The sequence below is a fragment of the Theropithecus gelada genome, chromosome 15, assembly GCF_003255815.1.
Source record: "Theropithecus gelada isolate Dixy chromosome 15, Tgel_1.0, whole genome shotgun sequence".
In the NCBI taxonomy this organism is placed as follows: Eukaryota; Metazoa; Chordata; class Mammalia; order Primates; family Cercopithecidae; genus Theropithecus; species Theropithecus gelada.
In genome coordinates this window covers 106,150,376-106,178,074 of record NC_037683.1, presented here as the reverse complement: position 1 = coordinate 106,178,074, position 27,699 = coordinate 106,150,376, and the positions used below count along the sequence as shown (strand labels likewise).

At 57.9% G+C, this 27,699-nt stretch overlaps 1 protein-coding gene across 1 annotated transcript; it reads left to right on the top strand.

Annotated features, from left to right (window-relative positions):
* The first annotated feature begins 12,093 nt into the window (after positions 1–12,093).
* On the top strand, positions 12,094–25,791 carry NINJ1 (ninjurin 1). Its single transcript, XM_025360324.1, has 4 exons — positions 12,094–12,541; positions 20,111–20,339; positions 21,657–21,820; positions 25,058–25,791. The coding sequence occupies exons 1-3, from the start codon at positions 12,467–12,469 to the stop codon at positions 21,809–21,811; spliced, it is 459 nt and encodes a 152-aa protein (XP_025216109.1). The 5' UTR covers positions 12,094–12,466; the 3' UTR covers positions 21,812–21,820; positions 25,058–25,791.
* Positions 25,792–27,699: the final 1,908 nt, after the last annotated feature.

Here is a 27,699-nt window from a genome sequence, read left to right as displayed (position 1 = left end):
AGTAGAGAAAGGGTTTTACCATGTTGGCCAGGCTGGTCCTGAACTCCTGACCTTAGGTGATCCACACTCCTTGACCTCCCAAAGTGCTGGGATTATAGGCGTGAGCCACTGTGCCCGGCCCCTACCTGCCCTTGACAGGAACCAGGGGGTCTCAGGGGCCGTCCCCTGCACAGTGCCATTTCCCTGGCAGCCCACCGTCCCCAGAACTTCACGTCCACTTCCTTGGACTAGCATATTTCAACTTCCAAATTTTTCCTGTAGACTTCGGTTAAAAGGAAGGAATTGAACCAGAGGTTCGCCGCCAAAGCAAGATTCCAGGGAAATTTGGAAGGAGAAGCAGCTGTGGAAACCAGCGTTTTCAGACCGTGAGGCACAGATAGCCTTCAGATGAAGCCAGCAGTGGCTGGGGCAGAGGGCAGAGGACAGAGAACAGAGAACGAAGGGCTCGGTGAAAGTTAAGCCCACTGCTTGCCGTCTGCAGTTACATTCTCTGCAAATAAGGTCATCTGGGACCCCTGCTTTTCAAGGTTATTGTCCCAGATGACATATCTTTTTTTTTTTTTTTTCTTTTTTGAGACAGGGTCTCACTCTGTCACCCAGGCTGGAGTGCAGTGGCGAAATCTCCACACATTGCAACCTCCAACCCCTAGTTTAGGCAATCCTCCTGCCTCAGCCTCCCGAGTAGCTGGGATTACAGGCATGCACCACCACACCAGCTAATTTTTGTATTTTTAGTAGAGATAGGGTGTTGTCATGTTGGCCAGGCTGGTCTCAAACTCCTGACCTCAAGTGATCCGCCTGCCTTGGCCTCCCAAAGTGGTGGGATTACAGGTGTGAGCCACCATACCTAGCCCCTGATGACATATCCTTGACCAAAATGAAGGTGACACTCACTTTCCTGCTGGCCTGAATGTGCTCACCAACCCTCTACTTGACCCAGTGAGGACATCCCCGGCCTGACCACAATGATCCCAACTAGCATGAAAACATGTGGCCCTGGCTCTCTCGGGCTTGGGACAGAATCCTCTTTAGGCCTCGTCCGTTCACGGGTTTATGCAAGGAAAACAACTAAAAGTGGCATGTTTACAGTATGTTTGTTTCCAACATGCCACACTGATGACTCCTGACTTTTCCACAGCGGGGGGACATCTGCCTCATGCTGAGGGACAGTGGGAGGGTTTGTGGGAGGCACTGCGCCCCAGGCTTACAGGGGGCAGTCGCTCAGAAGCAGGCCCTCCCCTACCCGTGCCCCTGCATCAATCCTCAGCCTGGCCCACATCCCCGCCTCAGGACTTCCAGGGACAGCCGTGCCCATTGGCTTGGAGTAGGGTTCCTGCGCCAGCAGCATCAGCCCCTTGGGACTCGGCCCAGTGAGCTATGCTCTCCTGGGGTTCTCATGCATGTCCAAGTTTGAAAACCGCGGGCCCAACCAGAAACAGGACCAGACAAGCCCCTCTAGGCTGGGAGTGATGGTGTTCTACTGGTGTGAGCTCGTGCTCAGAAGTTGCAGGCTGACCTTTGTGCCGTCCCTGCGGCAGCACAGGGAGGGAGTGGGGACCGGAGGCTTCCACAGTCTGAGCCTGAAGCCCCCGCCCCACGGCGGACTCTTGTGACATTCACAGAGGTCTCCATCAAGGAAGCTAGGGGCAGCCTTGGGCCTGAGGTGGGCTGAAATTCCCTAGGCAGGACAGGAAAGGGCTTTGCCTTGGCTGCAAGGTAGCTCCTGGCACCCAGCCAAAGTAGGCAGAGGGTGCAGTGTGGACTCAGGCAATCTGGGTTTGAATCTCAGCTCTCAGAGCCCCAGTTTCCCCATCTGTAGAAAGGATACAACCCCATAATGAGATCATGCACACCACACCTGGGCTACAGTGTGCTCAGCAGCGACTGCTGTTCAAACCCACCCAATAGTCTCACAGACAGGCTGTCTTTTCTCTTCTATACATATATATATATATATATATATATATTTTTTTTTTTTTTTTTTTTTTCCTTGAGATGGACTCTCCCTTTGTTGCCCAGGCTGGAGTGTGATGGTGAGTTCTTGGCCCACTGCAACCTCTGCCTCCCGGGTTCAAGCGATTTTACTGCCTCAGCCTCCCAAGTAGCTGGGACTACAGGCGCCTGCCATCACACCTGGCTAATTTTGTATTTTTAGTACAGATGGGGTTTCTCCATGTTGGTCAGGCTGGTCTCAAACTCCTGACCTCAGGTAATCTGCCCACCTCAGCCTCCCAAAGTGCTGGGATTACAGGCATAAGCCACCACGCCCAGCCCCATTTTAATTTTTTTTGTACAGACAGGGTTTTGCCATGTTGTCCAGGCTGGTCTTGAACTCCTGACTTCAAGTGATCCACCTGCCTCAGCCTCCCAAAGTACTGGGATTACAGGTGTGAGCCACTGCCCCCACCTTCCTTTTTTTTTTCCTTTTTTTTTTTTTAATAAATCACCACAACCAGACAATGAGATGCCTGACCCGGATTCACCATGACCCTTTCTTGCCCTTCTCCAGTTCCTGTTTTCTTACACATTGTTATGTTTTTTCCCTGCTCTGTAGACCCCTAGTTGTAGTCAGTCAGGGAGATGGATTTGAGACTGAGCTCCCATCTCCTCAGTTACAGTACCTGATTAAAGCTTCTTCCTTGGCAATACTTGTCTCAGTGACTAGCTTTGTGCGCGGTGAGAAGCTGGACCTAGACAGAACCCTGGTGTTTTGGTAACATTTCCATACTCAGCCTCTCAGTGGTGGTGGTATCATCACTCTTTCAATTTATTTATTTATTTTATTTTTTTTTGAGACGGAGCCTCGCTCTGTTGCCAGGCTAGAGTGTAGTGGTGCAATCTCAGCTCACTGCAACCTCTGCCTCCCGGGTTCAAGGGATTATCCTGCCGCAGCCTCCCAAGTAGCTGGGATTACAGGCACCCACCAGTATGCCCAGCTAATTTTTGTTTTTAATAGAGACAGGGTTTCGCCATGTTGGCCAGGCTGGTCTCCAACTCCTGACCTCAAGTGATTCACCTACCTCAGCCTCCCAAAGTGCTGGGATTACAGGTGTGAGCCACCATGCCTGGCCCTCAAATTTTTTAGGAAAACAGCCATAACTCATAGCTCTGGACACCCCAACAGCCTGGAACGGGTGGGAAAATGTGTGGGAGGCTGTTGGGTGCTAACAGATGGAAACAGCTACTGTTCAGCCCTCTGAACCTCCTGGGGTATGGGGTGTCCGTGGAGGGGGCTGAGGGTGGGAAGGGGAAGCCTGTGGGCCCCAGTGGACCTAGTGAGGGGGCATGTGTGTGCAGAGAGGATGCCCTCAGGGGAATCTGGGGGTTTATTGGAGGAGGTTCCCCAGACTTGGAGAAGGGGGACTTTGGTCCCCGGCAGAGGAGGCAGCAGAGACGGGGCCTGCTGGCTGGGTGCACTAGCCCCACCACCATCTGATGCGAGCTCACATTGGCCCGTTAATGGCTGTGCACTGAGCCCTGGGCCAGGCACTGAGCTTTGAGACCCAGTTGACTAAAGAGATGTTACCTAATTGTAGCCCCAGGGTTGGGCTTTCAGCCCAGCTGGCTCCCTGGATGGGCCAAGGCCAGCAGATGAGGCTGAGCTCAGAGCTCAGAGCTTGGCCTGGGCTCTTGGGAGAGGAAAGGGGAGGTACCCACACTGAATCTGATTCGCAGGTGTATGTCTGTTCGCCAAACCACAGACCACCTGCCCCGCCAGAGGCCCATCCTTGCTCCCATGCTCTCTGGCCCCGTGGCTTTGTGGCCTGAGTCAGCGGTCGATGTCAGGACCAAGAATAAGAAGCCTGGGCGGCCCCTGTCATTAGTGGTTTGCTGGGAATGGGCTGGGCCGAGCAGGCTGGACAGAGGGACGCCTGGGAACTGCGCCTGGAGGCTGGACAAAGAGAACGTGGCCAGGCCATGCCCCGGGCAACCACCTGGGTGGTGGGCAGCCTGTCGGCGGCACCTGGGGGCTTTGAAGTGGATTTCCCTCCCTCTGGGTCCACTGCCACTGAGATGCTAGCCTTTTGGGGAGAAGGGCAGACAACACTCACACAAGCACTGGCACTGACCCAGGTGTAGACAGGTGTTCCACACTCAGGTGACGATGGGAAGGAGCCAGTCATGAGGCGACCTGGCGCAGGATATTCAGGTGGAGGAAATGGGGAGGACAAACACCCTGAGGTAAAGAAAAGTTGACAGAACAAAAGAAGGGGATGGCCAGTGTGGAGCGGGCAAGGGGAGGGCAGGGGGTCGGGCAATGTGGGGGCTCAGTATGCAGGGGCCAGGAGTAAGGATGGTCACGGGGAGCCTTCAGGGAGATTTAAGCTGGTCAGTGACATAATGTAATTCACTTTTCTAAAGTAGGATTGACATCAGCTCTATTTGAAAAAAACTAAATTACAGCAGTCTCTGAACAGGATAGTTGTTTGTTTTTTTGTTTTGTTTTGTTTTTTTCCTTACTTACACTTAAGAAGTCTGGAAGTGGGCAGCCCAGGGAGGCCTGTGCTGCAGGCTTTGTGGATGCACGTTGTTTCTGTCTTCGGCTCCACTATTTGAGGCTCCCACAGCCAAGGTCTCCTCATGGTCCAACATGGCTATTGGAACTCCAGCCATTACATCCACTTTCCAGCCAGCAGGATAGAGGAAGTAATAAAGAATGGCACACACCTTCTGTTTAGGAACCCTTCCCCGATGCTGCACACGCACTTTCATTTCCAGATGTAGCCATAAGGGTATCTCTAGCTGCAGGGGAGACGGAAACGAAGCTCTGATTCTGAGAAGCCATTGGTGCAGCTGAAAGTCAGCAGCCTGGGACTGAGGGGGAAGAAGAGAGCACATAGTGGGGGATGACTACTCTCCCTGCCACTTTACTGTGGCAGCTGGGGACAAGAGCTTTGCTGGGCACAGATGTCCATAAATGCAAAGTGGCATCAGCCCCAGCCTGGCCCCTGGGAGCCCCAGTGGGAGAGACGGAAGCACAAACAGGCAGGAACAGAGCAGTGTGTCCGGGCGCAGCAGAGGAAGCGGGGCCAGCCTCCTGCTCCTGCCTGTTCTCTGCCCGCAGTGCGGCTGGACCCCTCCACATCTCCTGGCCTGGCCTCGCTTGCTCTGTAGACGGAGCATCCCACTCCCGGACACAGATGGCCATTATCCACTTAGCTGCTCCCTCGTGGTGGACATCCACTTTGTTTCTGCTGCTATGTGGCCTTCTAGGGCCAGCTGTGCCTCGCTGTGCAGCCTGAACACATTGCTCCTCTGTGGTGGACAGCATGAGAGGCTGTCACACCTGCGTGGTGCTCATCTCCTGTCACCTAGCCCCTTATCATCCTTGACCTGGCTGTGCCTCCCCTCCCACTGGACCCTGCCTGGTGACCGTGGTGAGTCCCTTGGCTCTCCGAGTCTCCGCCATCCCGTCTTTAGTGTGGGGATGATGGCGTGGCCACATCCAGTCCTCGCAGGCCTGGGCTTCCTTCCTCTGTCCTTCTGGAAATGGGGTGGCTATGCCACCCTCCCGCCTCCCTTACCTCCCTGCTCTGTCCGCTGACCTGGTGGGAGCTGTGGTCCCTGGGGACCGCCTGATAGCAATGCAGACTCTGGGCCCATCCTGATGCCAGGTAACGGCTCCCTCAGGTGGGTGGCAGGTGGGTGGGGAGTGAATGGGCCACGCCTGGTGCTGGCAACACCACAGGCTTCCAGGGAGTTGCCACTGCCCTGGGCCAACTACCAGCCCCGTCCTCGTCCCGCTCACGTTAGCAAGAGCATGTGCAGGCGGGCAGGCGGGCATGCACAACTGGGTCGCCTCGGGCATGTCACGCCACCTTGCCAAACTCGCTTTCTCCCTTGCTGATGTGGAAATGGCATCCCGGCCTGCAAGCCTCTCCGAGGTGGAGGCGGCCGGGGCTGGCTGCTTCTGAAGGCTTTCTGTGGGTGAAAACATGGTCCGTCTGACCCACTGACCTTTCAACAGCTTGGTGCTTTCACCACATGTTATCCAGGTCCGAGAGACACAACTGTACTCCCCACAGCAGGCGGTGGGGGGCGCTCAGACCGTGCTCAGTCCCAGCTCCTAGGACAGTGGGTGAGTGGGAGGCCCAGGCCTCCGGTGTGCCTGTCCTCTGCCCCACTGGGGTCTCGTTCTTGGTCAGTGGGATGGAGTCACCTGCTTGAGGTGGCACTGTGAGGAGTGGGCTGAGGTGACGCCTCCATGGTCCTCACACGCCATCTTGCCATATACCCACTTTACATACGAGGAAGCGCACCCCAAGCCAGAAGGGGCAGATCTGAACTCAACACCAGCCCCAGAAGAATCCACCAGTCTTTGACGGGGGAGAGGGATACACCACGCCTCCCTGGGCACCAGAGAGGCATCCCGAAATACCCTGTGGGCTGCTCCGCAGAGGCCTGGGGCCCTCGTGCATATACAGTGTTTGTGTGAGCACACCCACCCACACATGGGCCTGCTCTGCTGGAGCACCTGCCAGCCCGTTCCTCCCAGCCACAGCCCTCCTCTGTGTCTCTCATGGGGACGTGTCCCTCAGCTCAGGGTCAGCATCTAGAAACTGGTCTTGGACAGGCCATGCGCTCATGGTCTCCAGGAGAACTTGGAAGTAGGTGGATGGGCCGGGCGCAGTGGTTCACGCCTGTAATCCGAGGACTTTGGAAGGCTGAGGTGGGCAGATCACGAGGTCAGGAGACCGAGACCATCCTGGCTAACATAGTGAAACCCTGTCTCTACTAAAAATACAAAAAATTAGCTGGGTGTGGTGGCATGCGCCTGTAGTCCCAACTACTTGGGAGGCTGAGGCAAGAGAATCATTGAGCCTGGCAGGCAGAGGTTGCAGTGAGCTGAGATCACGCCACTGCACTCCAGCCTGAGCAATAGAGCGAGACTCCATCTCAAAAAAAAAAAAAAAAAGGCCGGGCGCGGTGGCTCAAGCCTGTAATCCCAGCACTTTGGGAGGCCGAGACGGGCGGATCACAAGGTCAGGAGATCGAGACCATCCTGGCTAACACGGTGAAACCCCGTCTCTACTAAAAAAATACAAAAAACTAGCCGGGCGAGGTGGCGGGCGCCTGTAGTCCCAGCTACTCTGGAGGCTGAGGCAGGAGAATGGCGTGGACCCGGGAGGCGGAGCTTGCAGTGAGCTGAGATCCGGCCACTGCACTCCAGCCTGGGCGACAGAGCGAGACTCCACCTCAAAAAAAAAAAAAAAAAAAAAAAAGGTAGATGGAGGGGACACGGGGGACATTGTGTCTTTAAGACTTGTCCTGGGTTGGATCCAGCAGAGAACAGTTGGGTAAACAGCATTGAGCACAGTGGGGAAAACAGACACTACATACGCAAATAAGGATGACGGAGCAGACACGGGAACTCCGGGAACTCCAGCGCTGCAGCCTGCCTGAGCCCTGACACCCACACGTCCTCCCAGCAGCCCCAGGAGCTGAGGAAACTGAGGCTGGGAGAGGGTCGGACGGCCAGCACAGAGCAGGTTTACAAACCCTGAGGCTGATTTCCCAATGTCACTGGCGCTGCGACCCTCCTGGCTTCCTCTTAGAAGGTGGGAATGGGGCCGGGCACGGTGGCTCCCGCCTGTAATCCCAGCAACTTAGGAGGCCAAGGTGGGCGGATCACCTGAGGTCAGGAGTTTGAGATCAGCCTGGCCAACATGGTGAAACTCTGTCTCTACTAAAAACACAAAAATTAGCCAGGTGTGGTGGTGCCACACCCGTAGTCCCAGCTACTCAGGAGACTGAGGCAGGTGGATGACTTGAACCTGCAAGGTGGACGTTGCAGTGAGCCAAGATCGCACCACTGCACTCCAGCCTGGTGACAGAGCGAGATTCCATCTAAAAAACAAACAACAACAGAAACAAACAAATAAACAAACAAAAAACAGCAGGAATGGTGAAGCACACTGCAGGAGCTGCCGCATGGCCCGAAGGAAGGAATACTCTCAGGATGGGGTCTCCGCCCATCAACCCCTCCCACCAACCCCTCCCGCCAACCCCTCCCACCTCAGGGCCTCTCCACCCGCCCTTGGCCTTCCAAGGTCTCAGGGCTCGTTCCCAGGGCCCTTTCTGGGTGTGCCGTATTTTCTCTGTGGTCTCCCACCTCCTGCCCCTCCAGGAATTGAGCCCTCATGGGCCGGTACTCTCCCCAGAATAGCAATTTGTCCCATACTGTGAGACACCTTTTTTTTTTTTTTTTTTGAGATGGAGTCTCGCTCTGTCCCCCAGGCTGGAGTGCAGTGGCCGGATCTCAGCTCACTGCAAGCTCCGCCTCCCGGGTTTACACCATTCTCCTGCCTCCGCCTCCCGAGTAGCTGGGACTACAGGTGCCCGCCACTGCACCCAGCTAATTTTTTGTATTTTTTAGTAGAGATGGGGTGAAACACCAGGTTAGCCAGGATGGTCTTGATCTCCTGACCTTGTGATCCACCCGTCTCGGCCTCCCAAAGTGCTGGGATTACAGTTTTGAGCCACAAGACACTTTTTTGTGTGGATGGTGCTGGATTTCCAGCTGCTGGTGAACACTCAGGTGTGCCAGCAGTATCCTGATTATGCGAGAACAACAGCAACTATCCCCATTGTGGGTCGTGATGCCAGACCCAGTCCTGCAGATCCCCTCTGAGGCAGAGCTGGGGCAGTGACAGCCTGAGCCTCAGTTTCTCTGCTGTGAAGTGGGCCAACAACAGCTCCTCCTTCATGGGATGACCCCATTGGGAGGAGCCAGACAAGCGCAATCCTGCTGCCCTGCCCATGCCCATACACTCCTACCTCCTGTCCCGCTGGTGGCCTGGTTGAACGGAGCCTGGGGTCTGAGCTGGCCTTCCTTCCTCTGCCCTTCTGGAAATAGGGTGGCCATGCTGCCGCATGCTGACTATGCTGTGGTCAGGATGAACTCCCCTGGCCTCCCAGGGTGGCCCTCACATGCTGTCAACCCCAGGTGGGCACAGTGCTGAGAAATGAACAGATGGAGAAACAAAGGCCAAGCAACCACTTCAATCATACAACAGGTGGAGACCCGCTTGGCATCGGGCCAGGGTTCTGGGCACTGTGATGCCCCCAGCGCACCTCCTGCCACAGGTGGCACAGATGTGCCCAAGTCAGGAGCAAGGCCTGGACAGGGTGGAGTGGAAGATCCTTTTTTTCCTGAAAAGTTGCTCATGGTGACTTGCATTTTCCCCACTTACAAAACTCACCCCCTCCCCCAGCAGGGGTGAGGCATGGGTCAGGGGGAGAATGGGAGCCCTACACAGGCGAGGCAGGCCCTGGGTTCCAACGCTGGCTGGGTGGCCACCTGTGCAGCCTGAGGGCCGAGCAGACCTCACCTTAGGGAACGTCCAATGAGGCAGGAGACAGTGCAGGCAAGCTGTGGCCTAGAGGACAGCACAACCTCCTCAGGAGTTCTGAGGAGGGGCTCCGGTGCTGAGGGCTCCCTCCTGGTCTCTCCCCAACTGTGCCTCCGTTTCCTCCCCTGTCAGGTTGTGAGGGATGCCCACTTTCCAGGGCTGACAGTAAAACAAGAACTGACACAGCTGTCTGTGTGCCTCTTGTTCATTGTCGGACCCCATCGGTGCCACAGGAGCAGGCTTCCACTTACAGGAAGAAACTCCAGACTGGGCTGGGCTCCAGGCTGCCCTGAGGATTTGCATGGTGATCTCGCACACTGCTACCTAACCTCTCTCTGCTCTTGTTTCTTTACAGGCAGGGAGAAGGGATCATGCTCACATGGCCTTGACCAAACCCCAGCCTTATGCTGTAGCAGGACGAGCCGCAGACAAAACTCCTCAGACACTGAGTTAAAGAAGGAAGGGGTTTATTCGGCCGGGGGCATCGGCAAGACTCCTGTCTCAAGAGCCCAGCTCCCCGAGTGAGCAATTCCTGCCCCTTTTAAGGGCTCACAACTCTAAGGGGGTGCACATGAGAGGGTCATGATTGATTGAGCCAACAGTGGGTACGTGACTGGGGGTTGCATGCACAAGTAATTAGATGGGAACACAACAGGATAGGGATTTTCACAGTGCATTTCTATACAATGTCTGTAATCTATAGATAACAGAACCTATTAGGTCTGGGGTCAATCTTTAACTACCAGGGCCAGGGTGGTGCCGGGCTGTCTGCCTGTGGATTTCATTTCTGCCTTTTAGTTTTTACTTTTTCTTTCTTTGGAGGCAGAAATTGGGCATAAGACAATATGAGGGGTGGTCTCCTCCTTTAATGCTAATAGCGCCAAAAGGGAAGCTGATGCAGAGAGGTTAAGCCACTGCCTGAGCCCACATAACTACTGGTGGCAGTTCTGGGATGTAGAGTCCTGCCAGGGTGACCCCCATCTGACCTCCCCAGGGAGGTTGGGGGGTCAAGAGTCCACTCACTGTTTTGGAGGCTTTAGTGGAGGCACCAGCAGACACAGTGAGAGAATGCACGCCTTGGGTGGGTCCTGGAGGGGTGGGGGGCTATGAAGCAGTGGGATCTGGGAGTGAGGCCAAGGCCAGAAGTAAAAGACACTGTTGCGGGAAGTCAGGGACCCCAAACAGAGGGACTGGCTGAAGCCATGGCAGAAGATCATAAATTGTGAAGATTTCATGCACATTTATTAGTTCCCCAAATTAATACTTTTATAATTTCTTACGGCTGTCTTTACTGCAATCTCTGAACATAAATTGTGAAGATTTCATGGACGTTTATCACTTCCCCAATCAATACTCTTGTGATTTCCTATGCCTGTCTTTACTTTAATCTCTTAATCCCATCTCCAAAAGCTGAGGATGTATGTCACCTCAGGACCCTGTGATGATTGCATTAACTGCACAAATTGTTCGAACAATGTGAAATCTGGGCACCTTGAAAAAAGAACAGGACAACAGCGATGTTTAGGGAACAAGAGAGATAACCATTAGGTCTGGCTGCCTGAGAGCCGGGAGGAACAGAGCCATATTTCTCTTCTTTCAAAAGCAAATAGGAGAAATATCGCTGAATTCTTTTTCTAAGCAAGGAACAGCCCTGAGAAAGAGAATGTGTTCCTAGGGGTAGGTCTCTAAAATGGCCACTCTGGGAATGTCTGTCTTTTACGGTTGCAGATAAGGGATGAAATAAGCCCCAGTCTTCCATAGTACTCCCAGGCCTATTAGGACCAGGAAATTCCCGCCTAGTAAATTTTGGTCAGACCAGTTGTCTGCTCTCAAACCCTGTCTCCTGAAAAGATGTTATCAATGACAATGCGTGCCCTAAACTTCATTAGCAATTTTAATTTTGCCCTGTCCTGTGATCTCGCCCTGCCTCCATTTGCCTTGTGATATTTGTGATCTCTGTGACCTACACTCTATTCATACACTCCCTCCCCTTTTGAAAATCACTAATAAAAACTTGCTGATTTTGCAGCTTGGGGGGCATCATGGAACATGCCAACATGTGATGCCTCCCCCAGCACCCAGCTTTAAAATTTCTCTCTTTTGTACTCTTTCCCTTTATTTCTCAGACTGGCCAACACTTAGGAAAATAGAAAAGAACGTACGTGAAATAACGTTGAATTATCGGCGGCAGCTTCCCCTGATAGGACACAGTACCCCAGCCTTCACCCCAAGCTCCTGCAGCCCAGTGCCACCAGGGGAAATAATGTCCTCTGCATCTCACCTGGCTTTCCAGCCTGGAAGAGGCTTTACCAGCACGTCCTGGGGAAAAAAGGGCCGATTGAACCAAGGGCTGGAAGGTCCAACACACTTTGCCCAGCCCCTGGTGACTGGTCTGGGCACAGAGTGCCACCCTAGGGCAAGTCAGGCTCCCTCTAGTCCTCTGACACAGAGACGGCTCCATCATGCAGGAGGGGCTGAGAGCCAGCGCACCTTCATCCCCTTTGTGCCTCCCCCCGCCGCTTCAGGAGGCTGTGCCCTCATAACCCCCATTTCCCAGCAAGAAAGCCTAAGGTCAGGGAGTGGGAAGCTGCATGCCAGCGTGACCCGCAGTCAGGGGAACCCCGGACTCTGACGCTGTTACTAGGGGCGCAGTAGGCGCTGTGCTGGAGCGATCTGCGGTTCTCAGAGCGAACCCCGCCTGGGAAAAACCCAACGTGGGCGCCAGCGGCAACGCCCGCTTGCTTTCATGCAGTTTCCCTGGTGGCCAGGGAAAGGTCTGTTCTTGGCCTCATTTTGTGTATTAAAAGTGTCCGCGACGGAGGTTCAAAGCAAGATGCAGCGCAGGGTCCTCTGGGGCCATTGGCGTCGCGCCCCCTCCCTTGGGGGGTCCCGCGGGAGCGTCTGAGGCTGGAGAGGTTGGAGTCGCCCCGAACCGCTCGCTCTCAGCGGATGGCCTCTAGACCCGGTTCCGCCCTGAGTGGAGGCGGAGTCTGGGGCAGCCGCTGGCTGCGGGGCGGGCCGGGGGCGGGCCGGGGGCGGGCACGCAGCTGGAGCCTGAGGTTGAGGCTCGGGCGCGCTCAGGCCCGGATCCTGGCGGCCTGGGCGGCCGCACCATGGACTCGAGGACCGAGGAGTACGAGCTCAACGGCGGCCTGCCGCCGGGCACACCCGGCTCCCCGGACGCCTCGGTAAGACCTTCCTCCCACCGCTGCGTGATCTTGCCCGGCCCTGTCCTTTCCGGGTGCCGCGGCTCCCCGGGCACCTGTGGGCGCCCGGCCGAGTGCGCGCCGCGTTCGCACTGCAGAGTGGTGGGGGACGTCCCGCTCCAGGCCAAGTCCCTCCTGCCCCATCAGGGTCAGAACGATGCCCACGGGAGTTCCAGCCACCCCCGGCAAGTGGGCGGGATGTGGGGGCGTGGGGGCGCAGGGCGGGCTGGCGTCCCCAGCCCTACTGAGCAGCGCCCGCGTTTGGCTGCGCGGCGGAGCGGGCCTGGGCGCAGCTCCTCGGGCTAAGGACTGCCGGCGCCCGGCTTTCCCGACCTCCCCCGACTCCCGCGCGGCCCCCTCTAACTTCAGCCTTGCCGTGCCGGCTCCTCAGCCTCAGCGCACTTTGCCCGGGGGTGGGCGGAGAGGAGTCACAGCCTCCGGGCTCCAGACCAGCGACATGCAGACACTTACGTCACCCCACGCTGACTACACAATCTGATGCGTGCCTTGATGGGGGAACTTGGGGCCCGCTGTGGTCCCTATTCCACTTACCTGCCTTGAGAAATAGAAACGTCACACAACCTTCAGTGTATGTCCCCACAGGCCCTCCAGAGCTTGCCCTGTCCGGCCTAGTAGGACTGTGGGCAGGGGCAGGCCCTGGCAATGGTCTTGCTTCAGAATTCTTCATCCCAGGACTCAGAACTTACTGAGCACCTTGTGTTTGTTGCAAGGTCCTGGCATGGCCCTCTGATGACTTGTTTACTTTGGACATTCTTTCCTTTTCCAACCCCCCAGGGATGGGGGCAGGGAACAGCAGCCTGTGGGTTTTTCCAGGCCTCTCCGTGGCGTGGACCAGACGGGGGCAAAGACGCTCTGCCCGCTTGCTGGTGAGCAGTCCTAGGCCGTGCTGTGGGGACAGGCCATGTTCAGGGAGGTGGGGCTCATGAGCCCCGGGATAGGATGGCCCTGGGGCTGCATGGACACTTGTCACCAGGTTAGAGATGAGGAAACTGAGGGCTGAGAGGAGCTGTCGCACTGCAGGACTTGACTGGTGTGCAGGACCCCAGGGACCTGCCCCTACCCCAATGTGTGAGCACTTTGGAGCAATAGACAGGGGGCTCCTCTGGCTGTGTGTCCCTGGGAAGTTGCTGCACCTCGCTGGGCCTTTTAGACATGGTCTTATAAAGACAGAACCGAGGCTCCCACCTGCCTTCAGGGAAGTGGGGAAAGCAAGTCAGGTAGTAAACAGGGCAGTGGCTTGGAAGTGCCTTGGAAAGGGAGGGATACTACTGCTCCCCCACCCTTGACCTTGCCTGGGCAGTGCCCTCCACTCAGAGCAGTCTCTGCTCACCTCTGCGGGCGGCAGGATGGGCTGTGCCTCCTGAGATGGGTGCATCTCAGGCCCAGAGGAGATTGGGTTGGATTTGTTCCCGGATCACTGTCTTGGCTCTGGGCACCAGAGGGAGGGAAACACAGCCCCGCCCCACCACGCCGCGGTTGGAGAGCAGCCCAACCCAGACAGGGCAGGAGAGGCCAAGGCAAAGCATGGGGTGCCCTAGGGGCTGGCGGCCCGTTGTGGGGGGCGGGGCATCGTGGTCAGGGAAGGCTTTCTGTGGAGGTGGGGACATTGGCGCTGAGCCCTGGAGGTCGGGGAAGATGGGTGGGCAGATCTGGCTCTCTGAGATGTGTGGAAGGGCATCTAGGCAGAGGGAACAGCAGGAGCAAAGGCTCGGAGGCTGGACCACAAAGCACATGAGGGCTGGGTAGGAGGTGGGGGGATGGGAAGCCAGGCCGATGAGAGGGGCCTTGCAGGCCTGATCACGGTCTGGTGTCCAGGGAGCTGTGGAAGGGCTATGAGCCAGTGTGAGGATGAGCACATTTCCCCTTGAAGGGTAAAAACTTCGAGGGCCACTCTACTCACCGAGACTGGAGGCCCAGGACCACCCAACACACCTGTTCCTCTTCCCACCCTCAAGACCTTGCTTCTCCGTTTCTTGGGCACATCATGTCAGCACTCTGTGCCTCAGTTTCTCATCTGTGAAATGGGCGTGATTGCAGTACCTGCCGCAGAGGGTGGTGAGGACTCAGTGGCTGATGTACATGAAGTGCTTACAGCCAGGCCAGCACTCAGCGCCCTCATCCTTACTTCTGCCTGCCATGGAGACCCTCTCCCAGTGGTGAGCCCTGGCAGTGGTTTGGAGAGGGCAGTGCTTTGCCCAGCGTGGGTCCCAAGGAGAGTCTCAGTTTCCTTTTCTGTAAAATGGGGCACAACTGCTCACCTCCCAGGGTGGCCGAGGCTCAGGGAGGAGCCGCACGTGGAACTCCGGCCTGGGTGGGCTCTGTTGGGCCACGGCCGTGGGAAGCTCTCAAGTCTCCCCTGCCCCATGTGTCCTGTGCCCCTGTGGCCCTTCATGTGAGGGCCCCCATCAGTGTCCAGGGATTGAGCTCGCTGTGGCTGTCAGCAGAAGGAACAGTAAACAACAATTTCAATGTGAAAATGGCCTGAATCTGTTATCCCCAGGGCGTCTCAAGGCAGGGAGGTGGTGGGGATAGGGTTGGGACACGGCCATCTGGTGCCAGCCACACCTTCCTGACCCTCACAGCCCGCACGTTGAAGGTTCCTGGGGCCACATCTGGGCCGAGAGGCATGGTCTTCGGACGCAGGTAGCTGTGCCCGGTACACCTGCCGTCTGGGCCGTGCATGGCCTCAGCTGCCCAGGGGGAGGTTTGCTCTTTTCCGCATTTCTGCTTTCCTGGCAGATCCTGAGGCTGGCAGGGTCTGGGCCAAGTTCTGAAAGGCAACCCTATGGTCTCAGGGCCACTCCTGGTCAGTGCTGAGTCCACAGGAAGTGGGTCTGCTTGGCCCAGCTGCGGTGGGGACCCCGCCTCCCAGCACTTCCTGCTCTCTTGCTGGGGATTTCCTGCCAGGAACACAGACGTGGAGCTGGGAGACCCTCTCGGGGCCTGCTTCCTGGGCTGGCCAGTAGGAGACGGTGCAGGGCTCCAGTGCCAGTCCCCGCCTGTCTGTGTGGCATCTGGGGAATGGGCACAGCAGCTCATGCCCCTACTGGTGGGTCAGACAAGGGATGTCGGAGGCCCCAGGCATGTCCTAGCATATGGTAGGGGAGAAGAGGGGTTGCCTGATTCTCAGGTCCCCCCACCGTCTGCCAATGCCTGCTGAGTCCAAGGTTAGGGCCGGTGAGCAGGACAGGCTGCGAGCAGCCAAGGTGTAGACTAGGACCCCCCAGGCACCCAGGGCAGGCACCTCATCCACTGGGTCCTGCTCAGCACAGGAGAGCCTGTGCCCCAGGCTGTCCTTTCTTTGCCGTGTGACTGTTATGTGAGCCTGTTCAGCTGCTTTTGAGTCAGTGGAGTTGGTTGGGGAGGCAGAGTCTTTCAAAACAGTGAGAGCCAGGCATCAAGGAAGAACAGCCCTGCCACCTACTGCCATGTGCTCCACCAGCTACGGGGCCTCTGAGGCCATCCCATTCAGTCGCCTCCACATCCTTGTCTACCCATTTTACAGATGAGGAAACTGAGGCATAGAGTGGTCAGTGTTGAGGCAGGACTGGGGAGGTAAAGGAGGTGCTGTGGCAGCTTCCAGCCCTGCTTCTCACAGGCCCTTGGAAGGGGTGGATGATATGCATCACCACATTTGTGGACCCACAGCCCCTGACCCTGTCTCTGCCCATCCAAGCCCTGGGTGAGCCGGAGCACCCATTATGCTATGGCCAGAGCCAGGCCCGTGGATGCAGCAAGCCTGGTTCATATCCCACTTCTGTGCCAACCCCTCCTGCCTGAGCGGAGGATGCTCACTGCAGTGGCCCTGGGACCCACCGTGCGGCCCAGCCCCAACATGTGCAGCCTGCAGTGGGGAGGCTGACTGTCCACAGAAGGTTGCATGAAGAGCCAGCCACGCCCCTGCCCAGAGCTGACCTCCTCACCAAGCCTCCTTCCTAACTTTCAGAGGAGAAATATCTGGCCTGGCCCCAGGCCCCGGGTGCTGCTGAGGTTCTGGGAAAGTCCCGCTGGCCCTGGGAATATATTAACCAGGGTGTTTATTCCCTGCCCTGTCCAAGCCATGGGCACAGGTCTCAGCAGGGCTCAGCTCCTGGCAGCTCCTGCTGGCCGGTCAGGACCACAGGGCTCCCTCACGTGTGGTAGCTGGGTCCCCCGGCCACCCTAAGGCCCATCCCAACATAGAGGCAAGTGCCCAGGACTGGGGGAGAGTGGGGTCGTCCTCCCTGGGACCTCCCTGTGCGGTGGTCAGCTCCAGGGCTCCAAGGCCCAGAGCACCGAGGTTAGGGACAGGGAAGCAGACCGGCCCTGCCGCCCTCCCCTCCACATGACGCTCCCAATGTGGCCTGCTGCCCTCGGTGGTTGCCAGCTACGCTGTATCCTGGGGCAGCCCTATGCTTTGGGACACACAGTCCTGGGAGGTGGCTCTGGGCAAACCTCCTCCGAGCTGCAGTCTGCTGGTCTGTAGAATGGAGAGGAACACAGCCTCTCCCTTGGTGAGTGGGAGCTTCCCAGGTGCAACCCTAGATACACTGAGTGGGAGACTGAGGCCAACGCAGGGGGAGCTTGTGTCAGGGCCATGGGCTGGGCTGTGGTGAGCCAGGGCTTGACCTGCATGCAGAAGCTTCCTTAGCTGCAGGTTGGACAGGAAGCAGATGGCCGGATGGGCTGGAAGTGCCCTTCACCAGCATGGGTGTGTGGTCAGGGCATTTGCTGGCCACTCAGGGCTTGGAGGCCATCCCGGGGCATCTGCTCCACAGCCTCGTGGTACACCTGGGAGACTGAGGCACAAAGTGGGGCTAGTTGTCCTGAAGTTACACAGCTGGAGCCTGAAGCAGGGAGCCCCTGAGAGCTCAGCCCCTAAGGGGACAATGGCGTCAGCTACCAGAGCTTCTGAGACCCGGTGTCTGGGTTCAAATCCTAACCAAGCCCTCACTTGCTGTGTGGCTTTGGGTAAGGAACCACCTTTGCTGGGCCTCAGTTTACCCACCTTAAGTGGGCATGAGGACAGCAGGGGCACAGGCTCCCCGTGGCTGGGGGTGCTGAGAGCTGAGGCTTCGGGAGCTGGGGGCTCTGTGCGGACGGCCCTTTTTAATGGCTCTGAGTGTTCCTTGTGACAGCATGGCTATGAAATATTTAAACGGCTCTGCAGAGCTCAGAAAAAAGGGAATTCTTCCTCCCGCCCAGAGGCCAACACAGTTAGCCTGAGCATGTGTGTCTGTTTATGTATGTGTGTGTGTAGTTTGTGTCTATATGTGCATGTGTATTTGTGTGTGCTGTATTGTGTGCACCTGTGTGTCTCACGTGTCTATGTGTGTCTTTCTGGGGGATGTGTGTTTCTGTGCCTGTGTGACTAGGAACATGCACATATTTGTGTAGATGCCCCTGGAAGGTGGAAATCCTCACAAGGTCTATACTTGGCCGCCTTCTCCCAGCACAAGTCCTGGGATGGAGACCCGGATGAGCATTAGGGTGGCCTTGAAAGAAGGCACTTTGGCACTTGAGGTTTGTGAAACAGGAGCACATGCCCACTGTGGCCAGCAGCCCCCTCGACACTGCACCTCACAGAGCACACGTGTGATGGGGTGTGACCCGCTGGACGGCTTCGCAAGAGCAGAGCTGGACACCAACTCAGTGCCAGGCACAGGCCTTTACGTCTGGGCCGTCCTCACCCAGACCCTGGGCAGCCTGGAAGGAAGCCCCTAAGTGGATAATGGTGGGTCAGGGACACACAGTCCTGGGAGGTGGCTCTGGGCAAACCTCCTCCGAGCTGCAATCTGCTGGTCTGTAGAATGGGAGAGGAGCACAGCCTCCCGGTCGGCGTGTGCCCTGCCTGTGCTGGGGCCTGGGGGAATCCCAGGGAGTGCAGCGTCAGGCCCAGGGTGTGAGAGGCGAAGTACAGACCCCATAGTGGCTTCGGGATATGCATGGAGTGACCCGAGAGCACACCAGGGCCCCAGGGACAGGGCTGCTGGCCGGCCCAGGTAAAGGCGGCTGTCCCTGTGCACACCCGTGTCCACGTGAACTTGCTACTTAGAGAGCGGCTGATGCTGAAGGCAGGTTGTTGGAATGCCCAGGCCCAGGTGTAAGCAGCAGAGCCCGCCGGTGTCCCCTGACGCCCACTGTCTCTTCCTCCTGGGCACATAATTTTAGATGAAACTGAAAACGCACAGCATGAAAGCAAGGCCCCTGCCCTCTGCTGGCTCTGTGTTGGCTGCCTCATGTATTTTTCATTGTGCATGCTTCTAGCCTGCAGAAAGTCAAGGCCTGGATGGATGCCCGTGTCCGCCCCTCCCTGTGGCCCTGCGGCACCCCGGCCTCCCGGCCTGCATCTTTCATGAGTCTGGAAACAGTATCTCCCAGAGCAGGCCCCAGGAGGTCCACTGCCAGCAGTGGGTTCTCACAGCTGCCTCCAAGCAGGTGACCAGTCCTGGGAGGCTGTGGTCCAGGGCCTGGCAGCTCAGGGGCACCTGTGGACAAAGGGCTGGGCCAAGGAGCTGGCAGGTTTGTCCTGAGTGACTGAAGAGGGGCCCCACCAGGGCAGCTTAAGAGGGGCAGACTCTTGCTCCAGAGAAAGAGGAAGTTGGATACTTCGGGCTGCCTTGGAACGAAGGGCCAGCACTAGATAGGACCTTCCTGTGGCAGGAGAGAGGGCCATGTCCTGCCAGGGGAAGTCCTGGGAGGCTTCCTGGAAGCAGTGGCCTCTGTGTGGGGCCTTGGAGCTTGAGAGTATCTGGCAACAGGGAAAGGCACTGGGGGCTCCAAGAGAACTGGAGGGAGCCCCTCCCAGATGGGCCTCTAAGGCAGAGAGGATTCCATCAGAACTCGCATTTCCATTTGATTACTCTGAGAAGTAATGTGGAAGCTAAGCTCCACTGTATGTCGTATGCCAAGGCATCTGTTGAGCCTCTGCTGTGTGGGGGCCCGGCTCTGGGTGGCCCACCTCAGTGAGGGCTTGCTGCTAATGGCCAGATAGTTCTGCAAGGCCTGTGCTGAGGCCTGGAGGCTGAGTGGCCTGTCGGGCCCCAAGTCTGGGAGGTTGGGAGGTGGCAGGGGCGATCTCAGCCCTTAGGTGCGGCCCAGGAAGACTCGTTTCTTGCCTGGGCCAGTGTGCACAGATCTGTCCACCCACACGTCACTTCCTTTCCTGGCATCAGGAGCTCAGACTCTGAGGCGGGGGGAGAGGAGGCCAAGGGCACAGACGGGTAGGGGCAGGCAGGGAGAAGCAGCCGCGCCTATGGCAGGAGGGCAAGGATCGGGCAACGCTTTCCAGTGGAAAACCAGAGTGCATGTACTAGGGTTGCTATGTCATTTCCGTTCTCTCCAGGACTGTATTCCTAGGGGAGGTTTTATAAAGACCGAGCACATTCTCGCAGCCTCTCCTTAGGGTAATAAGCACTTCTGACTGAGCACTTACTGGGGTGGGGGCAAGGGTAGCCCTCACCTGCAGGGCCCAGCAACCCCCAGAGCCCAACTCAGGCACAGCCCTTGCCCCTCCCCCACCCTCCTTGCTGACCATCCCCCTCCCCGCAGCCGGCCCGCTGGGGCTGGAGGCACGGGCCCATCAATGTGAACCATTATGCCAACAAGAAGAGCGCAGCCGAGAGCATGCTGGACATCGCGCTGCTGATGGCCAACGCGTCCCAGCTGAAGGCCGTCGTGGAACAGGGCCCCAGCTTCGCCTTCTACGTGCCCCTGGTGGTCCTCATCTCCATCTCCCTCGCGCTGCAGATTGGCGTGGGGGTGCTGCTCATCTTCCTCGGTAGGTCCCTGGGTGGGGCAGCCAGGCCACCTGCTCGCCTTGCTGGCATCTGCTCGCACCCCCGGGACAGGTGCCCACCACCTTGCACACTTGGCTCTCAAGGAGCTGCCGAGTCCCTGGCCCTCATCACCCAGACATGCAGTCCAGGAAGTGGTACCCCACCCCCCACGCCCTCCACTTTGGTTTTTGTTTCGTTTTGTTTTGTGTTTTGAAACAGTCACCCAGGCTGGAATGCAGCAGCACAGTCTCGGCTCACTGCAAACTCCATCTCCTGGGCTCAAGTGATCCTCCCACCTCAGCCCCCAAAGTAACTGGGATTACAGGTGCTCACCACCATGCCCGGCTAATTTTTGTATTTTTTGTAGAGATGAGGTTACGCCATGTTGCCCGGTCGAATTTTTGAGCTCAAGTGATCCAACAGCCTCAGTCTCCCAAAATACTGGGATTACAGGCGTGAGTCACCTCGCTCGGCCTTGCTTTGTTTTTGAAACCGGGTCTTTCTCTGTCTTGATCATGGCTCACTGCAGTCTCAACCTCCCAGGCTCAAGTGAGCCTTCTGCCTCAGCCTCCCAGGTAGCCTGGACCACAGCTATGTGCCACCATGCCGGCTAAATTTTTTTGTTTTTGTTAGACACGGGGTCTTGCTATGCTGCCCAGGCTGGTCTCAAACTCCTGGGCTCATGTGATCCTTCTGTCTCAGCCTCCCAAAGTGCTGGGATTACAGGTATGAACCACCGTGCCTGGCCCCACCCTGCATTTTGAAAGAGCACAGAGTGGGGTCAGGGCCTGGCCTGTGGGCATTAGGGCAGGTGTTTCACTGGGTTCTTGTTGACTCATGCCATGAGATAGCCTCAGCCATGCCAGTCCTCACCTCCTGGGCCCAGGGTCCTCCTCGTGACTGCATGACCTTGGGCAAGTGGCTGAACCTCCCAGGCCTCACCTATAAAACAGGCATCATAATAGAACTACAGTTTGTGGCAGGAATCACTAGATTAAGGCCCGCAAAGGGCTCAGTGCATTTGCCCAAACCTGGCCTTTGGTTGACGTCCATAGCTTCAATTCCTATAAGGAAAGTGCGGGGGCTACAGAAGGTGGGGTCGTAGACTGAGGGGCTGCCCAAGCCAGGGGTGCTGTTGTCAGTGTTTCAGCAAAACGTGTATTTTTCTCTGGGCGACAAACCTCATCGTAAATGCGATTGAGGGCCCTGTAATGTCCCAGGACAGCTTGACCACTGGGGTGGGTCCCCTTCCACTGTCCCAGGCTGGGGTGCTGCATCTGGGCTGCCCTTGGCACCATCCACTCCCCTCTCGCCCACAGTCAAGTACGACCTTAACAACCCGGCCAAGCACGCCAAGCTGGACTTCCTCAACAACCTGGCCACGGGCCTGGTGTTCATCATCGTGGTAGTCAACATCTTCATCACGGCCTTCGGGGTCCAGAAGCCCTTGATGGACATGGCGCCCCAGCAGTAGGGCACCCAGGTGAGCCGGGAGATGGGGCGCGAGGCCTGCAGTCCTGGGGTTGCTCACTGTCGGAGGCTCTCGCAGTGTGGCGAGTCCCTGGCTGGCCAGCCTTGGACACCTTCCTATGCTATGGGCATCCTTGTCCACACCTACAAGGCCAATGCCTGGCCACTGTCTTGAGGCCAGCCTTGCCACTGGTGCTGGCCACCTGGGGTCCTGTGGTCACAATGTTTAGATGTAATGTGTGTAAGAGCCACCATTTGAACATCCTGGAGAACTCACTTAAACATAAGATTTCTATGTATTCAGAACATCTGTCTGAAAAAAAAAAAAAGATTTCTGGGTCAGGTGCTGTGGCTTACACCTATAATCCCAGCACTTTGGGAGGCTGAGGCGGGCAGATCACTTGAGGTCAGGAGTTCGAGACCAGCCTTGCCAACAGGGTGAAACCCCGTCTCTACTAAAAATACAAAAAGTAGCCGGGTGTGGTGGCACATCCCTGTAGTCCCAGCTACTCAGGAGGCTGAGGCAGGGGAATCGCTTGAACCCAGAAGGCAGAGGTTGCAGTGAGCTAAGATTGTACTCCTGCACTCCAGCCTGAGCGACAGTGAGATTCTTTCCAAAAAACACCCCAAACCCAGAGATTTCTGGCTTCTCTTGATAAGTCAGGGGCTCTGCACCCCTTATCAGCTCCACTTAGCAGGTGAAGCTTCCTCCCAGCCCTCATCTGAGAAAAAGGGGCCCTGGTATGACCGCCTGCCTGACCCCACTGTGCCAGTCTAACCAGGACGGTGGGATTCAGGATCTTGTCACATGAGCCCCTGTGACTCTTCAGGTCTGCCCCGTGCCGGACCTCACAGAGTCTGTTAGCTGCCTGCCCTAGGCTGGAGCCTGGTTGTGTGCGGGATGCAGACGGAGGCTGTCCCCACAGGACGAGGCTGTCCCCACAGGACGAGGTACCCAGTGTAGGAAGACTTCCCACACCACACACAGCCTCTCCCTGTGTCCTTGCTCAGAGGGGGTGAGCGTCTGCCCAGTGATACAGCCTAGGAGCAGGATCCACAGGAAGGCCTAGGACGCAGCCATGGTCAGGGCCACATGGTGCACACACTACAGTCCATGCAGCCAGGCCAGGGCCACACACCACAGTCCCTGCAACCTCGGGCCTAGGGGTCACCCCTCCGGTTTGTAGCAGAGGTGGAGGTGAGTTGCCAAGGGAGGGGTGGGCACTCCTGGCAGGTGGCCATCTCTCCACCAGTGGTGGCCCACGGCAGAGTAGACAGGAGCAGTGTGCTTGGGACAGAGCACCTGTGTGTCAAGGATATATAAAAATTTCCCCAGGCCGGGTGCGGTGGCTCACACCTGGAATCCCAGCACTTTGGGAGACTGAGGAGAGCAGATCACTTGAGGTCAGGAGCTTGAGACCAGCCTGACCAACATGGAGAAAACCCATCTCTACTAAAAATACAAAATTAGCCGGGCGTGATGGCGCCTGCCTGTCATCCCAGCTACTCTGGAGGATGAGGCAGGAGAATCGCTCGACCCTGGGAGGTGGAGGTTGCGGTGAGCCAAGATCGCGCCATTGCACTCCAGCCCGGGTGACAATGCAAAACTCTGTCTCGGGAAAAAAAAAAAATTCCCCAAGAGGGCGTAGTAGAGGAAGAGGTGGGGTGCTGGGGCCAGCAGCTGGGTTGGGAACGCCCCGCATCCACCCGGCCTCGCCCCTCCCCACACAGGGGCCAGCTAGGAGTGGCTGCAGCTCGTGGTGACCGATGCTCCCCTACCACACCCATGGCCATTCCCCCAGTGGGGTCACACCAGCCCCAGTGTCCCGGCCGTGGAGCCTGAAGTCACCTTTCTGAAAGGGCGTGGATGTGAGCGACCCCAGTGGGGTCCGAGTCACTGTTCAGATGCTGCCTCCAGTTTGTATTTGTCCCCTTCCAGAACACCTAGATGTCAGCTGTTCCCTGGCTTGGGGCATGTGGCCAGGCCATTTATTAACCACCTGCTGTGTGTGCTGAATGCAGTCCCTAACTCTCCCAAACATCAGTTATCTGCCTGCCAGGAAGAGGGTGCTGGGCCTGTGGGCCAGGTGGGGACCCAGCAGTGGACCTTAGGGCTGTCCTCAGAGGCTCAGAGGCCAAAGCTGCTGTGTGTCCTGCCTGGAGCAGCCAGAGAGGTCTCAGGCTTCGTGGGTGGCTATGGTTACAGCTGCCCAGCCCCAGCCCCCCATGGTGGGCCAGGCCTTTAAGTCCTGGCAGTAACCCGGCCATGCTATATTCATTCCATTTTCAGAGGGGAAACTGAGGCATGGGGTACTTTGACACCTCTCATGTCAGAATCAGTCTCTTCTCCTTCCTGAGTTCGGGTGTCCAAATGGCGCCGACACTTGGGGCTGGTCACAGCCTGGCTCAGAGCTTCTATTCTCCCTCCTTCCAGGCCCAGACCCTCTCTTCTCCCTCCTTCCCAGGCTCAGACCCTCTCCTCTCCCTCCTTCCCAGGCTCCTCTCCCTCCTTCCCAGGCTCAGAGCCTCTCCTCTCCCTCCTTCCCAGGCTCCTCTCCCTCCTTCCAGGCCCAGACCCTCTCCTCTCCCTCCTTCCCAGGCTCCTCTCCCTCCTTCCAGGCCCAGACCCTCTCCTCTCCCTCCTTCCCAGGCTCAGACCCTCTCCTCTCCCTCCTTCCCAGGCTCCTCTCCCTCCTTCCCAGGCTCCTCTCCCTCCTTCCAGGCTCAGATCCTCTCCTCTCCCTCCTTCCCAGGCCCAGACCCTCTCCTCTCCCTCCTTCCAGGCCCAGACCCTCTCCTCTCCCTCCTTCCCAGGCTCCTCTCCCTCCTTCCAGGCTCAGACCCTCTCCTCTCCCTCCTTCCAGGCCCAGAGCCTCTCCTCTCCCTCCTTCCCAGGCCCAGAGCCTCTCCTCTCCCTCCTTCCCAGGCCCAGAGCCTCTCCTCTCCCTCCTTCCCAGGCCCAGAGCCTCTCCTCTCCCTCCTTCCCAGGCCCAGAGCCTCTCCTCTCCCTCCTTCCCAGGCTCCTCTCCCTCCTTCCAGGCTCAGATCCTCTCCTCTCCCTCCTTCCAGGCCCAGAGCCTCTCCTCTCCCTCCTTCCAGGCCCAGAGCCTCTCCTCTCCCTCCTTCCAGGCCCAGACCCTCTCCTCTCCCTCCTTCCAGGCTCAGACCCTCTCCTCTCCCTCCTTCCAGGCTCAGAGCCTCTCCTCTCCCTCCTTCCAGGCTCAGAGCCTCTCCTCTCTCTCCTTTCCAGGACCTTGGATGCTGCCTGCCTTGCAACTCAGCTGCCCAACCCCAGGAGCTGCCGTACCTGTGAGGTGTCCACCTCCCTGCACGTGGCACTCCCCAGACTGCCAGAGCCCAGGCTGGCCTCATCTTCACCATGTCCCCGGACCAGCCCTTGCTCTGACTGCGACCAAGTGCCATGCAGCAGGCCACTCTTGTCTCTCGGCGGCTGTTCCCAGGAGGCAGCTCCCTCCTGGCACATGGGGCTGGCCACAATAGCCCAGAGGGTCAGAACTGGATAGCCACAGAGACCTGTGCCCAGAGAGGGGTCTCAACCCACCCAAGGACACACAGCAGGTCCGTGGATGGGCTGGAAGAGGGACCAGGGCCAGCCTCTGTCTTAGGACATTCCAGAAAGACAAGGAGATGTCTCTCCCTCTCGCGAAGCACCAGCGTCCCCACCTCGCGTGGGCCCTGTCCGGGTTGCCATGGTGACCCCAGCCTCTATCCAATTCCTAACCCAGGGAGCCTGCACAGCCAGAACTGCCTTTGGCCCTACTAATGGTCACTGGCTCTGGTCTCAAGTGCCTGGGCTTGGTGGCCATCAAGAGGGAGCCAGCCAGGCCTGTGAGGGCCATAGACCCTGTATATACCCTGCACCAGCAGTGACCAGGCAGAGCCCAGCCCCCTCCACGGGGGTCCCAGCGCCCACTTTTCTAATCATGAATGACCAATAAAGCCCATGCTCTTTGTCAGGCTCCATGTGCCATCTCCCTGTTCCCAGGGCTGGACCGGCCTTGACCTCCCCGTCCGCTCTTCAGCTATCCTGCAGGGGCGTCAGGAGCCCACAGTTCTGGCCAGGGCCGCCTTCTCCAGAATCTTGGCTTGGGGAGCTCTTTGGCTCCTGACATCTCCCGGGGTGAGGTTTGGAGGCACGGAGGTGGAAGTCTGAGGTCACTGGCATCAGCAGCCCCTGGTGACTTCTGACCCAGGCAGGGTCAGGTGTGGAGCAGCGGCGTGTTGCCCCTCACATGTTTCCAGCACTGTTTCCTGCCCGCCTGCTGACAGGCCTTGAGGTCCTGCCCCCGCGTCTCTCTGCCAAGTCTGAAGTTGCTGCTTCCCCACAGTGGTGTCCAGTGATGCCTGTGGTCAGCGGGGACATTCTCTGGGTAGAGGGGAGCTGGGAGCCATGCCGGGACCAGGCCCTGCACTCTCAGGGCCCACCTGCCCCACAGGACCCCTCACCCAGTGGAAATCTGGCTCCCGGGCCACCAGTGTCTGACGCTTCACTCTCTTCTCCTTGGTCCCCCGTCCTTCCCCAACCCCCCACTACCCATTCTGTTCTCCCCACCGGCCCTCCCAGCCCCAGCCCCTCATCTCCCGGGACGCGGAGCATCTGGTGGCCTGAGGTGGGAGTAGGGCCAGTCTGCCCCATTCTCCATCCCACACTGCCTCTGTGTCCCCGCTGTGGTACCTGAGCATCTCCTGCCAGCCTCTGCCCTTTCCTCCTCCAAGCAGCCTTCCAGGGGCACAGGGGAGGGGCGAGGCCTCCAGCACTGCCAAGGCCCCCACTTCCTTCCTCATCGCTTTTCTTCTGTCCCCATCTGGGCTGGGCCCCATGACTTGGGGTGACTCCAGCTCCCGGTTCCTCGGATGGATGAGCGGCCCCCACCCTGCAGTCCTGTGTCTGGGCTGACATCGGGTCTGCACAGCCCCATTGCTGAAGTGACGGAAAGCAGAAGCACTCCTGAGTGAAGGGGTCTAACCTGGGCTCTGCTCGAAAGCACTCCCGGGGAAAACAGCAGCAACTCCTGAGTAGGTGGACTGTGTGGATGCCGAGAAGCTGAGCTCGTGGCACTGCTCTCTCCGCTTTTGTGTTTGTCCCATAGAGGGTGTGAAAAGCAGTTGATACGGAAATGGGTTCTGAGACGTGCTGAGTGGAAAAGGAAGCTGCGAAGGTATATGGTGGGTGCGAAATGTGTCCTGAGAGAAGGCGATGTGGCGTTGGCCACAGGTTGCGTGGCCAGGGCTGACTGAGATGCATGCCGCCTAGCACTCGGTCCCTGCTTTGGCCGTGGCCTGCAGTGTGGGCTGGCTGGCGGTCTGGCAGGTGAGAAGGCCCCCTGTGTGCCTGGCCTCACACACCAGCAGCCGGATGTTGGCCAACACATGTCTTAGCTCCTCCTTTGGCCAGGAAAGGAAGTTCACCAGGACCAAGGGGGAGGGACGAACCCAGATGGCTGTGCTGGGCCCTGGGCCATCCCCAGTTGGATATGTGCACCCTGACCCCCTGCGGTCCCCATGCCAAGGTGGCCTCACCTACTCAGACACCCATGCTGGCTGCCCCCAACCTCCCCGCCCACCAACTCCCAGGCTCATTCACCAACCACTCCACCAGCTCTGACCCTGATTTCTGGGGTTCCCATCTCAGTCCTCAGCCTGCGCTGCTGCCCCCTGAAGAGCATCCTTCCAGGCCCCCATCGGCTGGCCGGGGCTTAGCTCTAAGGTTGCTCCGGAGGCCTTCCTGACCAGTCTGATGCCGCCCCTCCCTGATCACTGTCTTGGCCCCATTGCAGTTTATGCTTTGGTGCCTTGGGCTAGAGTCACTGTCCATGTTGCCAGAGACAGTGCAGCCAGGTGGACTCTCCTCCTGGAGCTGGTGTCTGAGTC